This window comes from Taeniopygia guttata, chromosome 1A, assembly GCF_048771995.1.
Source record: "Taeniopygia guttata chromosome 1A, bTaeGut7.mat, whole genome shotgun sequence".
NCBI lineage: Eukaryota > Metazoa > Chordata > Aves > Passeriformes > Estrildidae > Taeniopygia > Taeniopygia guttata.
In genome coordinates, this window is record NC_133025.1 from 71,002,072 (window position 1) to 71,016,484 (window position 14,413).

General features: G+C 41.3%; 1 protein-coding gene across 1 annotated transcript; it reads left to right on the top strand.

The window, feature by feature from the left end:
* The first annotated feature begins 7,594 nt into the window (after positions 1 to 7,594).
* MANSC4 (MANSC domain containing 4) lies at positions 7,595 to 11,480 on the top strand. The gene is made up of 3 exons (XM_002193446.7): positions 7,595 to 7,992; positions 9,329 to 9,463; positions 10,400 to 11,480. The coding sequence occupies exons 1-3, from the start codon at positions 7,761 to 7,763 to the stop codon at positions 11,071 to 11,073; spliced, it is 1,041 nt and encodes a 346-aa protein (XP_002193482.5). The 5' UTR covers positions 7,595 to 7,760; the 3' UTR covers positions 11,074 to 11,480.
* The last annotated feature ends 2,933 nt before the right edge of the window (positions 11,481 to 14,413 follow it).

The window sequence follows — 14,413 nt, forward strand, 5'->3', positions numbered from 1 at the left end:
TTCTTTTCTGCTGACTTTTATAAAAGCATTTTTTGAGGTGAAGTAGATTTCTGCGCATGTCTGTTTTCCACCTCACTTCAAAGCACCTTCATCATCTTGTTTTTGAGGGGCCCATTTAATATTCTGAAATCCTTTTCTATAGGATCTCAACCAGACCTAAAAGAGATCTCTTCACTAGCTGGGTCATCATCACCTCTCACCTTCTCTTTCCTACTACTGTGTTTCACTGTTTGCTTGGTTTGTGTTCCTCTTTCAGTCTTCTTCATTATTTAATTAATATTCAAATTCCAGTCTCCCATATTTTTTTCTTAATAAAGCACCACCACATTTTGTTTTTTGAGTTTCTTACATCTAGTTGGAGTTTAAGTGTGAGCACTCGGCTGTTTTTTTCCTCTGCTTCAGGTTCAGCCTTCAAAAGATTATCACACACTAGTGTCTCACCATCTCAGTAGGAGTCCAACTCTTAATTCCTTCTTGTCCTTTAATTCCCACAGGCAGGCATTTCAACCAATTTTAATCATTATTACTCCCGAGGAAAACAGAGATCTCATGTTTGGCATGGCCAGCAAGCTGTCTTGTTGGAATACAGAAGGATTGCCATCTTTAGACATCTGCTTTGGAGTCTCTTATGTTTCATGGATTTGTAAGTTAGCTCCTAATTGGTGAATGTGTTTTTCCATGTAGTCAGTTATGGTAAATTCAGCCTCAAAGTGTTGACACCACAGCCTGGGTGGCTGAAATATTTCTTCTCTGGTTGTATGTTGCCAAACGAGCCTATGCCTGCCACTCTGCCTGGGATTTCTAGTCCTTCTTCCTCACAGTCCATGAGGTTTGTGAATGAGCGGGGTCAATTCTGGCACGCAGTAGTGGTTTATTATTGGTACTGGGATCCCTGACGTGGGAAGTATGCTGTGCAGAACTCCATGATATCAGAAGGCGAATTAATTACTTGATTATACTATATTATACTAAAACTATATTACACTAACAAGAACTATCACTAAGTAACCAGAAAACCTGTTACTCTCTCTGCTGAGAGTCCTGACACGCACACAGATCCAATTGCTCAATCAATCCAAAACACTATCACCAGTCTCCCATTAAGAAATCGCCTTGTGTAAACAATCTTCATAACACTTTCCACATGTGCACAACAACCAGTGCAGTGAGATAAGAATTGTTTTGATTCTCTTTTCTCTGCTTCTCTCACAGCTTCTCTCAGGAGAAATCCTGAGAAATTTAAATCTCTCTCTATTCAGAGGACATGTGAATACAACATTTTATTCCTGCCAGCAAACTTTCGATGGCCATGACTCCCACAGCTTTCCCCAGGAGCTCTCACATGCCCAAGAGGTCAGCAGTACCAAGTGGGCACTTTTACAAAAAGCCTGTTTCCTTACCCAGTTGTTTTTACTGGGCTGATTGTCATTTCTCTGTGCTTTTTCCAGGCTCAGGGCCAGGCAGTTGTGTGCTGACAGGACAGGTCCCTTATTTTTTCCTACACTCATCAGTCAGCCTGTGTGATGTGCTTATAGAGCAAATGCAAATGCACCAAGGCAAGGGCTACTCTTTTGTTCCACTCTTGTGGAGATAATTTTGTCTGTCTTCCACTCTACAGTTATACTGTTTTTTTCTAAGATCAATAATACATGTTATTATAATGGAATCAAAGAAAAGGCTTTGCTGTTTCGCCAGCAATAGTCTTGGTTGTACCTTAAGTGAATAAGAAATGTATTTTCCAGAGTTGGAACTCTATTTCTAGAGCTACAAAGCTGAAATGTATAGTTCAGAGCCATAAAAGATTTGCATGATCTTTAAAACAAATATGAAGGGCTATCTATCATCCTTGAAGAACATGCTGAAGCATCAAACATGAAAACAGTCATGGTAGATTTTAAATCTAAAATGTTAAATGAGTTTATGACAAAACAACATGTGCTGAAGAGCAAGACACACAGAGGGGAAGACAAAGGTAACTCTGCTCAGCATTTCAATACCTGTCTTCTAGACTTTGGCTCCTGGGGCTTCAAGGTGTTTTAGACAGTTCAGGCCTCTCTTTACAGTACCTGAGAGACAAATTGATGCCAAGAAAAAGGGTTCTCAAGCGCCAACAAAGGGACTGTGCAGACACCAGAGAGTGTCAGTAAAGGCTCTCTTGCTCCAGGGTTGCCTTGGCCATTTGTGCTACATAATTTTTCCCTGTGTCTGGTGCCTGAACTATTTCCTTGTAGTTAATGTCTGAATTTGTTCCAAGGCCAAAGAGGGATCACTCTTTTCTTTTAAAAAGAAAAGAAATGGAAGAAGCTTTTTTCATACAGCAACTCCATTGTAATAGACCATTCAGCCATGACACAGAGAATCTGAGCCTTTCTCTGCCTGGGCACACATTTCTTGTAGCCCTCTGACTTTCCCAACATAGCAATAGCAAGGAATCACAGAGACTCAGGAGGAGTTACTGCTACAAAGACAAGAAAAGTGAAGCCAGAGAGACACTGCCTAATACTTGAGAACCAGAAAGTAACATTAACCAGAATGCTCTGAGGAAAGGACCACGCTGAGTAAAAAAAAAAAAAAAAAGTGGAAAAATTGAATTCCTTTCAGCCTTGTTAGTCTAAAGTGTGAACTGGAACTGAATCTGGGGCTATTTAAAGTATCCATCCTATCTAATATAAAATGCCCTCTGAGACACCAGGGAGTTGTACTGCACTGCCTGGGAACTGTGCATTGAGTAACAGTGGAATTACTCAAGATGGGAATTGGTCTTTTGAAAAGGATTTGCCAACTTCTGCCATTGTTCAGCAATGTAAGCATATATGGAACATAGGAATTATCCTGCAGTATTTCAGCATTTAAAAATTTCAGTGTTCTAAAGGATCTTGGCATTTCTGAGAGGAACTGACCAGAGCATAACTTTACTTCAGCTGAACTCTAGCATTTGTGAAGGATGACCTGCTAAATAAAGTTAATTTCTCATTTCAGATTTACAGCCAAACAAATCACTTCTTACCCAGTGCCATTAGCAATGCTATTTAAAAAAAAAAAAAAAAAATAAAAAGAAAGCACTATTATTTCTAATAGCACTTGCTCAGAGATTATTCCCTAATATTTTCTGTTTATTTCTTCTACTTTTAATGTGCTGTTTGTTTATTCCTTGCAATAAAATTATGTTGCAGCACTACTGAAAAGATACTTGGAGTGGCATGTTTTTTGAAAGCAGATTGTTTATTATCAAGTATTTATTAGTCACATCTGAGTGACTAATACTAAAGTATGTGCTCCCGAGCTCTGTCTGAGCAGCAAAAAGGCCTCAGGTGTCTGTGTGTGGTGGGCATTCCCTGTGGATCATGAGGAAGTCCCAGCACCAGACAGCATAGCAGAGGTGGAAGAGTGTAAATCCTTGCAATGGCCTTCAACCTGATCCATTCCTTACACCACAGAGCCCTTAAGGAATTTCCTTGGAACTCCCTCGGGGGAATGTTCCCTGACAAAACCTGAATGGGGGTCAGGCTGCTGGAGGGCTCTGTCTGCTGCAGTACCCCCTGTTAGGGATGTTTGCTCTGCACAAATGCATTGTGCATCCACAGCCAGGAATTTCTTGTGCAGCTGTGCCTGGAGGAGACTCAACTGGGTGCTCTTAAAACAGCAGATATATTTTAATCCTGGTGCAGACAGGCAGTGCTGAATTTTAGTACATAATAACTAGGTAAAATGAATGGTAATCCACATGGAAGACTTCCACTCAGTGTCCGGCTCTGTAAAATTCACCACAAGATTGAAACTCCATCCCCTTTGCCCAATTCAAGTTCTGCCATAAATCAGCATCTGTTCGTTAGTGTTTAATAAACATTGTGTCCTTTGTCATAAAACTTGGCTCAAGTAAATCTGCAATGCCACTAGATATATATTTGTGTAAATCTAATCTGGCTAAGACTTGTATTGCTCTTTGCTTGAGCACACAGATCCCAGCCTTGGAGTAGAGGTTTGGCCAGAATTAGTCTGGAGCCAAGCTCCGAGAGAATCTCAGGGCCTGGCAACTCTTGGAAACAAGGGTTTAAAAAATGGTTTGTATGAAGCCTCAGGGAGAGAAACTGTAATATTTCACCTCTTTTTACCATGTTGCTGGGATGGGACTGAAACCAGAATCTTTGGATCCAACCTCAGAGAAGGTCAGAGTCATTAAAAATGTGATACATTGCTCCAAACCAAAACCTGACCACTAATAGCTGTTTTTGACAAAACAGTTCTTTCAAAAAATGCTGGTTTGTTGGACTTTAGATATTTTGCAAGAGAGTTTTGATTTCAAGGAAAATTTTAAAGGAGAAAGAAAGCGAGCACATTATTTGAATAATGTCAAAGACTTGGTTTGATTTTTTTTCCACATATTTACATTTTATTATTTCATGATTCATTACATTAGTCTTTTATAACTTTACACCTTAACAGAGTGACAGTGACATATTCTGAAATTATCAATATAGTTGGCTTACTTAAAACTTAGACCTTACCACTACTATGATAAAGGGAAAATACATGTGCAAATCTCAGAAAAATGAGATAAAGATGATTTTAACACAGGCCTGAAATTAATTTTACTTATGTGGAGCACAACACAGGCAGGGAACTTCATGCTGATGTCACATAGGATTACGCTGCACATTTCATTAAATTCATTACTGACATTCACAGGAGGACTTGGGCAGGTTCATACCTCACCTGGGAAACTGCTTGGGTCTCACTTCTCAGTTTGTCACCTTCCAACTGCTCTGTCACACAATACCTGGAAAAGAGAGGGACTCAGTGTAACCCATTGTTGCCTTCCAGTGCCTGAAGGGAGCCCACAGGAAAGATGGAGAGACTCCTGACATGGGATGTAGTGCAGGACCAGGGGGAATGGCTTCACACTGACAGAGAAAATGTTTAGGTTGGATATCAGGAAGAAATTCTTCCCTGTGAGGGTGCTGAGGCCCTGGCACAGGGTGCTCAGAGAAGCTGTGGCTGCCCCATCCCTGGAGGTGTCCAAGGCCAGGTTGGACGGGACTTGGAGCAACCTGGGATAGCACAAGGTGTCCCTACCCATGGCAAGAGGGTGAATATGGGTGAGCTTTGAGGTCCCTTCCAACCCAAACAATTCCACAATTCTACAACTAAATAAATAGATCCTTTCTGGTCTTTACGTATTCTGAGTGATAGAACCGTATATTCCATAAAAGCTAAATGTAGTTCCAAAAATCAAGACACGTCTATTACTTCATATGGAAAAAGTGCATGCTTTTGTTTCTATTTGGCAAAAAAAGAGTTAATGCCTGATGATGAATCCTTTGTGCTGGGAAGCTCCTGGATTGTGCCATTCTCACTGCTGGCTCAGGTGGGAAACTTCAGGGACTGTTTCTGATTATAAGAAGGATCATGAAAAAGATCATTATTTTCCAGTGTGGCAGGTCCATTTATATCTCTTTGACTGAAAGGCCTGCAAAAACATTCATATTCTCACAGGAAGCAGGCCCTCCTACCTTTTTGTTTTCCAGGAGGAAATGTGAGGAGTCGGATGAAAAGAGTTCCTAAATAACATGAAATGCTGGTCTGGTACTGGCCACAGACTCCCCTGCATCAGTGGCAGCCTCCTGGTCCCTCCTTACAGAGCACATGGAAAATCAGCTACTGGTTTGCAGGTAAGACTTGGGCATTTCCTTCTTGCAAAATGTCTGTGAATTAAAATTTCAATACTAATTTACATTTCCCATTGAAGAGTCAAAGTGAAATTAAGGGGAAGCTGGCAGAAGACCATGAAATTTAATAGGAGGTTTCTGTTTTTAAAGGAAATTGCCTAAAGCAGCCATTTATTTACTTGTTTTAATAACTTTATCTTTCATTAAAAAGAAAGTTTCCTTGCAGCTATTTCTGCCCTTAAAATTTATTCAGAAAAAGAGGAGGAGGAAAGAATACTTTTCATCTCCTTGTTGAGTGCTTCCCCAGGTTATTCAGAGTCTTCGAGGTTTCTCTTTGTGGAGATATGGGAAGAGTAGGAGTGAGAAAAGCAATTAGAAATCAACATTTTTGCATGCAAATCTTACAGAACAAAACAGATCTGAAAATCATACTAATTTATAATACAGAACGTAATGCCAAAATGCAGGCATGTCTATCAAAATTTTGACTGTGTTCCAAATCAAGTGATACCTTGGGATATTTAGAAAGCTGAAACAAATATTTTTTAAAATACACTGTCAATAGCACTGGTGACAATGATAGATAAATGTCTAAAAGCTTCCCTGTGCAGTCCACTGAGTGCAAGCTATCAGGTATTTTAAAATGTATTTAAGGTTTTAAGTGCTGATTATCACAGAGATGTAAATATCAAACTCCAAAACTAAATAAAACAACACAAGTGCCAAGAGCTGCTTTTCAGGATAGAGGCTTGAAGAATTACCCACTTACCCTCTCTCTAACAGTTTAATTCTCATATTCCCCACTATAGGAATTTATTTGGAATCCTCCTAATTATAGTTCCAATGATGAAATAATGCCTTGGCCTTGCTATTACATCAACAGGGGTTAACCTGCTTTGGGCTCCTTTATTTTCCAGTGAGCTGTGTAAGGGACAAAATATTACACCTGTCAGTTCATTTCCTAACTGGGTGCCTCGTTTGGCGAAAATAAGCATCATCTGTAATGACTAAAGAATTAAAATGAGTTTGAGGCTTTCCCCACTCCACTTAACTGATCTACACTTCATGTGGAAAGGAGGAAATTCCTTAATCTCAATCTTGAGGGGTAAAAACACAGTGTAAAATATTCTTATATATAGACACCATATTATATAGACCAATTTTTATTGCAAACTGTACTTCTACCAAAGTCTCTCAACCTCACTATACAGTCCACTGGGTTTAAATCAACTCATGTATTGTAATATTTTAAAGCTTTTCTGTATGAAAAACATAATGTGGGAAGCAGGGATCAGACTTGGTTCTATTAAGAAAAAGATGTGGCAGTTTCAGGTTTCAGAGCAGGTACTTGAAGAATCATTTCCCTGTGTGTCAGCTGTGTTTTCTTTCTGACAGGCCTTTTCCTAGCAGAAAACCTTGTATGGACTGCTTGATATTTTTAAACTTATTAGGGGGAGAGCACGATCATAGCTTGAGTGGAGGTTCCAGCCCTCTCTAGTCATAGAGAGTTCATCTGGTTCTAGATATTTGCAAATAAAAATTTATTATTCTTGCAATCAAAATAGTGTAGAAAGGGGAACAGATCACCTCTGGCTGGAGTTTCATGTGTTAGCATAAGAAGGCAAATTTCTGCAGTCACCAGGTAACTCAAATTGTTCAGATCCTAGACAGAGCTGTTTTTCTGTACTGAGTGTAACAGTGTTCCTGAAAAAAGTGAGGTGGAACAAGGTGCTGAGCTTGCCGTTATTCACCAAATCTCAAGGCTGCCTGCGTGGTTTGGTTGGAGGACAAGAGGCACAAAGAGGGTACCACAGAAACAAGTTCTCTGAATAACTAAAAACAGCCTGTCCCTTTTGTCTCAAAACCCACCTCCAAGTTAGAGAACAGCAGTAATAACTCTTATAATCTTTTGTAGCTCATTAAATGTCTGCTTTCTTTCAGCAGCTGCCTGAACAGCACCATGGGCATTGTGTGGAGGAGGCCCTGCCCTGGCTCCTGGCCCTGGCAGCATCCTCAGCCCTGCAGGGACAGTCAGTGCAGCGCTGGGGCAGCTCTGGAGCAGAGGGCAGCTCCCTGAGAGCCTGGCACAGGGCCATGGCTCTGCTGCTGCCAGCGGTACAGGTGCTGCTCCTGCTCCTGGCTCTGCCTGGGGAGTCCCAGTGCCGCTGCTCGCCCACTGCCTTCTACCAGAACTGCTGGATCCGGCGCTTCCCAGGCCTCCTGCTGGATCTGCGGGAATCCCAGAGGAGGGGAGCCCAGCTGCTGAAGGGGTATGCAGAAATCTCCCCCCAGCAGTGCAGCAGGACCTGCTGCCTTCTGAGGAACGGTCAGTGCTTGTTGGCAAGGCTGTGGCACACATTAAACCCCCCCCATTTTGGGTAATGTTTCTATAAACAGTCCTTCACTTGAAGAAGAAATAGAAGAGGTGGAAGGAGGATCTATAATTTTTTTTTCAGGCAGGAAAGCAGAGGCACATTGCAACTGTTGTCCCATAGAAAGGAAATTGATAGTCTGTATTTTTTCAGAAGACTACACTAGGAACACATGAAAACTTAGGGTCTGCTTTGAAATTTTATATCTCTGTTACAAAGCCTGTAGGCAATACCAACGTTAAGAGAGTAACTTCAATATTTATCCCCATCTCTTCTGTGGAGAACCAGTGCCTGCAGGATGGCATCAGACTTAGACATGGTGAGAGGGAGAGCAGAGGAGACAGTTTGTCCTTCTCTGAAATACTCTTTTCCTTGGAGAAAGCACTGTCTTATTCCATGTTTATACCATGCAAACCAGGTAACACTAAAGTTATAGCAAAAAATAATATCAGTTATTCAGCTGGCCACTCTTTTCTCTAGCCTAGTAAACTCAGAGTAAAAATAAACAAAAATCATGCTTTATCTTAAGCCTTGTACTTTCTCTGTTATCACACTGCACTTGTACTCTACAGGAGTGTATTTTAGAAAGATACATGAATTGCATGACTGTGGTGCCTAAATTTTCAAAACTCTCCAGACTGGAAAGGGGTTTGGATATTGTTTTGGAGGATGAAAGTGAGGTACCAGTTACTAAAAAAAAAACTCAATATAAATTTTGATGGTATTTTGAATTATGAGCAAAAATATGACCTTCACAACCTGACAGTGACATAACTTCCAGCAGCAATCCTGGGAAGAATCAAATTCTGTCTTAAATAATGTGAGGTGAAAGAAATTACATCCATTTCACCAAGGTTGTTTCTATCTCGACAACAAACTTTTTCTCATATCCCCCCACATGGGACTGGATACTTACAGAGATAATAAATGGTAACTTGAAATCTTCTTTTTATAATCATATATAGTCAAACAAAATTTGTTACTATCTTAACTAAAGCAGAGACATTAGAGGGCATTTCAAAGGGCTTTAAATCATTTATTATTTAATGAGATACAGAATAAAAACTCTTATGGCTGTTTTAGTCCAGATGTAAAATAAGAATATAAGTTCTCTTTTGACTGTATGCTCAATTAATTTATATGATAATGAGAGAACCACAGGATCTGGTCTCTCTTCCTACAGGATCTGGGCAAATATAATGGATTTCTCATGTTAAAAAACATCATAACATGCAAAATGCAATGGTCATTCTGCTGAACTCAACTTTTTTTTTTTTTTATGGGTTCCAGTTTCCTGCAATCTAGCAGTGTTCTACCATGGAGCCATTCATGAGAACAGGAACTGCCTGCACATGTCTTGCCCAGCTTTGGAAAGCTGCATACTAAAGGCTGGAGTTGATGTCATTTTATATAACATCACAACAGGTAATTAAGCATTTCATTTATAAAGGCTGAAAACAGAGAAGCTCTAGGAAATATTAAAATGTTATCAGGTCAGTTGCTGTGCTAAATGATCTCCTGAAGTAACACACAGCCCTAAGAAAGATGAAGACTTATTTCCTTTTTCATTAATATACCTACTTCTGAAAATCCTTCCCCCTTTCTTTCACTCAGTAAGAAAGGAGCTTGAAGATATACCCTGCTCTCAAGATTCATGCTCTGAGTACCTCATCAGTACCGTGCTTGGCCAAAATACCCTCCCAGCTCTGAGAGACGGAGAGAGGAGGCTGCCACTGGTCCATGGCCCAGGCAGTAACAAGGCTGAACATTTATTTTCATTAGGCACGTGCACTGTGAGCACACAGGTACCACAGACAAATACATAAAGCAAACACATCAAGACAGGGAGCACCAAAAGCCTCATCCTGCTTTTTGTGTTAGTGAAAAAATATAAATATAAACACACACACACACATATATATATATATACATACAGTACAAAATCCCCCAGCAGCTGGGCTGAGATGCTCTCAGTCTGCTCAGTCTGGATTTCAGGCTGCCCAGTCTGGACCACAGACTCAACTGTTGCTGCCCCTGGGATGTCTGAGCTGCCAGGGTGTAGCCTCCCTCCACTTGCTGGTGCAGACTGCCACCCGCACAGAGCTTCTCTGGATTGCCCTACCCTCAGTACCCTTTCCTCACCTTTGGATCCTTCCCTGAACATCCCATAGCTCGTCGTGTGCAATCCCAAAATGAACATCCCTTGCACCCCCTGAGGTGTCCCATAACCCGAGGCAGTGACACCTCCAACCCAAAAGGGCATTATTTGGGCTCCCTACCCTGCTTCTGTCTCCATGGATCCTTTCTGTGGGTGTGCAGACAAGCTTTTATCAATAAACTAACATTATCCTAATTCAATAGGGATTGATCCAGATCTTCTTATTTTTGAGAAACTGAAATCCCAAGGGCCAAATGCTTACTTCTCAGCAAGTAAATCTGAGAGGCAGCACAGCACAAAGGCCTCTGAGGAGGGAAGATGCCGACATCACAATGCCACCACGTCAGGTTCTCCTCTGCTCCGAGCTCCACCTGCTGCCACGAGCCACGGCGTGCCAGCAAACACCCCCACCCCCAGCTGGAGTCTGACAGCGCAGAGAACTGGAGACACTGCCCATTCCAGGGCAGGAGCTTCCCCAGCAGCCACTGCTTTTGCCAAGAGGACAAGCAGCAGGTCGGTCACCAGCTCAGACAAGAGTGCACACTCAGCTTTCAGCCCAAAGCCTGCCCAGGTGTTATCCCATGTGCCCACCCCTCCTCGCCTGAACAGCAGCAAGCAGCACCTCAATGAAACCAAGGGCTACAGTGGGAGGAATTCCACCTCGGATAACGAGACAGCTGCCTGGGAAGCTGCAGCTTTGGGGGTCTGGCTGATTCCTGTTGTCCTTTGCTCCTCTCTCCTCTGCCTGTGCTGTTGCACTGTTGCCCTCCCAGCCGGGCGCTGCAGCTACAGGAGGGGTCACTACAAACCCGTAAAGACAAGAACAACCATGTCCAGACAGCTCACAAAATATGTTCCTGTCAGAGGTAATCTGTGAAACACCATCCTGCCTCTGGAACAAACAGCATTTTAAAAATGCACCCCATACACCAGCTTACACCAGAAACCAGAGGTTCTTCTCTCACAGAACCAGTGATAACTTAGTTCAGAATATTTTGGTTATGATTTAATTCTCAGCAGATGAAGCACAACTCCCTGTCTCTTTAGGCAGAAACATCCACTCACAGCTCCCACTGTCTGAAGCATTTGTTCGTAATCTGATGCAGATTAATGCCTGACAAACACTGTAACACTTTCCCCCAGGTTCAATGCAGCTGCATTGTTGGCATGTCTGTGTGGCAGAGAATTATTTAACTGGATGAGAAATCCTTCTATAGTTATTTTTGTGCTTGTTTTATTTGCTACTGAATGAATAAACATCCCATGTAATGCAGGAAAACACAAGTGACTTATGAAATGGTCTTTTTGTTTGAAATGGTCAAAATGATCATGTTTTCTTTCTTCAAGCTGAATATATCCATTAAAATTCTGCTTGTGTTCACTTTATAGTCTTGGGTGCTGCCAAGAAGGCAATTCAAACTTCAGGACCTTGCAGCACTCCATTTCAAATATCATTTCTCCAGAAAATCTGGGAATATACCTGCACTTATTATTGCTACATAATTGCATGTAGTTTTTAGGATACAGAATTCACCCGCAGGTAGCTTCATCTAATTTAGATTAGAAAAATTATCTTTTCTTGACCTGCTACCTGTCCCATGAGCAAATGCTTCTGGGACAGCAGGGAATCATTAAAGCAAGATGTTCTGAAGAGATTTCTTGGTTTGTTGACAGAGAGAGGAAAAAAATTGGCAGAAAAAGGGTTATATGAAGCACAATAACAGAGCTGTTTCATTACAGACTAAGAGAGTCACAAGAAAATAAATAAATAATTAAATAAATACATTTTCAGTATGAGGGAAAGCAAGAAATGGGTAGAAAGATGATTTGTGCAGACAGCACATCCCTTTTTAGGCAACTGCCCCTTTATCCCTTCCTTATGCTTGTAGCATCACTATACCTGAAAACATGGGACAAAAAATGTCCACTCTTAGGAATGTTTATATGGGAGATAAAAGGAAAGTTCCCACAGGTGTGCACGGAGGGATGCACACCTCAGTCATTTACATTGTAATGTACATCACACATTAATAAGTGACCAGTGCTAAAGACACATTTATTACTGTGCTGCAGAGCTGCAGAGCTGCTTTAACTGAATGATGAAAAGGTATTATACAGTAAAATAGAGATGTTTAGTTTACTTCTTAAAAATATGTGCTGTATTTTCTATCCTTGAGGTTGGGAAGGCTCCCACAGGGGTTGAGATCCCAGTGTTCCAGGTATTCTGCACAGTCACGGAGAAATACTGTCACGTTCAAACACAAACAGTTTACAGGGAGAAGCAGAAAAGCAGCGAGGAACATCCAAGAGCTCAAAATAGCATCCAAGCTGCCTTTTGTCTTGCCCTCTGCATTACACAAGTTCTGTACTGTAACATAGAAACCATCAGTAAAAATCACAAGTGTAAGTTTGAGTTTTATCCCAACATTGCCCTTGGCCAGTAGGCATCATCAGTTTTCGGGAGAGACACTTGGTGATCAGGAGACAGTCACCTTAAATCCTGCCTATATTACTTGAAACATTTATAGGATGTACCTAAGTTAGGCTTGAACACTTCAGAGAGACCTGGAGAAGCCTGTGCATTTAAGGCTTTCCATCAATTAGCTGTGAAGCTCATGAAAAAGTCAGTTTCCCTTGCTGTGCTGTTCTTTCTACCAGACATTATTATTGATAAGGTCAAATTGTTGTTTCAGCCATGACATCCAGAGTTCTGCTTAGGTCCATTCCGTGAAAAGCAAAGGAAAATTGGAATGTCCTCTGCTGCAGAGGATTTTCTCAGGTGCTCACATGTCCTGAGTACAGAAGGACAGCTTTGTGGAGGAATGCCAACTTACAGGATATGGGGTTTCTTAAGACATTTCAGGGCCTTGCTCCTGCCAGCCTTGTACACAGCAGTGGCTCCCAAGGCTGGCTCCCAGGGCAGCCCTTGTGCAGGCACTGACAGAGCTAATTAAGGAAACAGATTTCTCCTGTGCACATACTAGAACCAAACAGAGCCAGGCACAGCTCCAGGCACCATTCTCTCAAGTCACACTGCACTTACTTCCTCAGTTTTGGTTTCACATCTGTTCAGAGAAGATTTGGAGTAACACAGATGTTCCCATTTCAAATGGGAATTTTAAACAATACCCTCATTGACCCTGGATAAAGGAGCAACCTGATAACAGCTGAAACTTTCCCCATATTAAGCTTCTGCTAAAACTTCACATTAATATACATAAAAAAGGAAGGGTTACTAAAGAATCAAGTCAGTCAGTGCAAAATTGGGATTACAGGACAAACATTTTCAGTCTTAGTACAGCTCTGGCAAATTCTCATAGGAATTAAGATGCTGCATTAAACTCAGTCTCTCACCATATGAAAACAACCCTGACCTAAGAAGAATCCTTCCTAAAGTGACAGTGTTTTGGCAGTGGAATGAATGTATGTACACACAGAGCACACAGTGAGAAATCCTAACAGGGAGTGAGTCCAGCACACAGAATGCTGCAGGAATCAAGTCCCCTCAGTTTCAATGTCCTTATTCTTATACTGCTTTTGCCCAGCCAGCTGCTGGGAGGGTCACATGGGCAGCTCTTCTATAGGTATGCAGAATCCTTAACTCCCTCTGCCCCTTCTAGGGAATGATTTCTTTCTAAGTTGAAATCTTCATAAGCCCGGAAGATAGAATAAAAGCAAGATTTATTTATGTCCTTTCAAGATTTGGTAGGGTTTTTTTTTTTTTCCTTAATTGTGAGAAGGCAATAAAATTGTGATTCTAGAGTTTTAAATACATTTCTTTCAATTACAAATTATCAAATATAAGATAAACATCCATATAATTCTTCCTCTGTGCTACACAGGATGCTACTACAAACTTTTTTCTTTCCTTGAAAAGCCTGGGTACATTCAAGAGACAAGTCAGCAGGCCTGAGGGTAACAAGGCTCAATCTATTCCTATTTACTTACAAACCCACTTCACCAACCCTCATCATTCTTCCTATGCCAGGTACTCTGGGATCCTCTCAGCAACTGCTGGCTCACTTTCCCACTACCATCCCATTTTCCACCTTATTTTACTCCATTATTTTAGAGACAGGTGCTTTTACACAGGATATTTGTTTTCCCTCAGAATACCAACTGAGAACCTGAACTGTCCAGAGTGCTCCAACACCTCTCCTAGTCAGACTCTTAGGCAATATTATCCTCATTTTACACACAGGCAAAAATCTGAATGG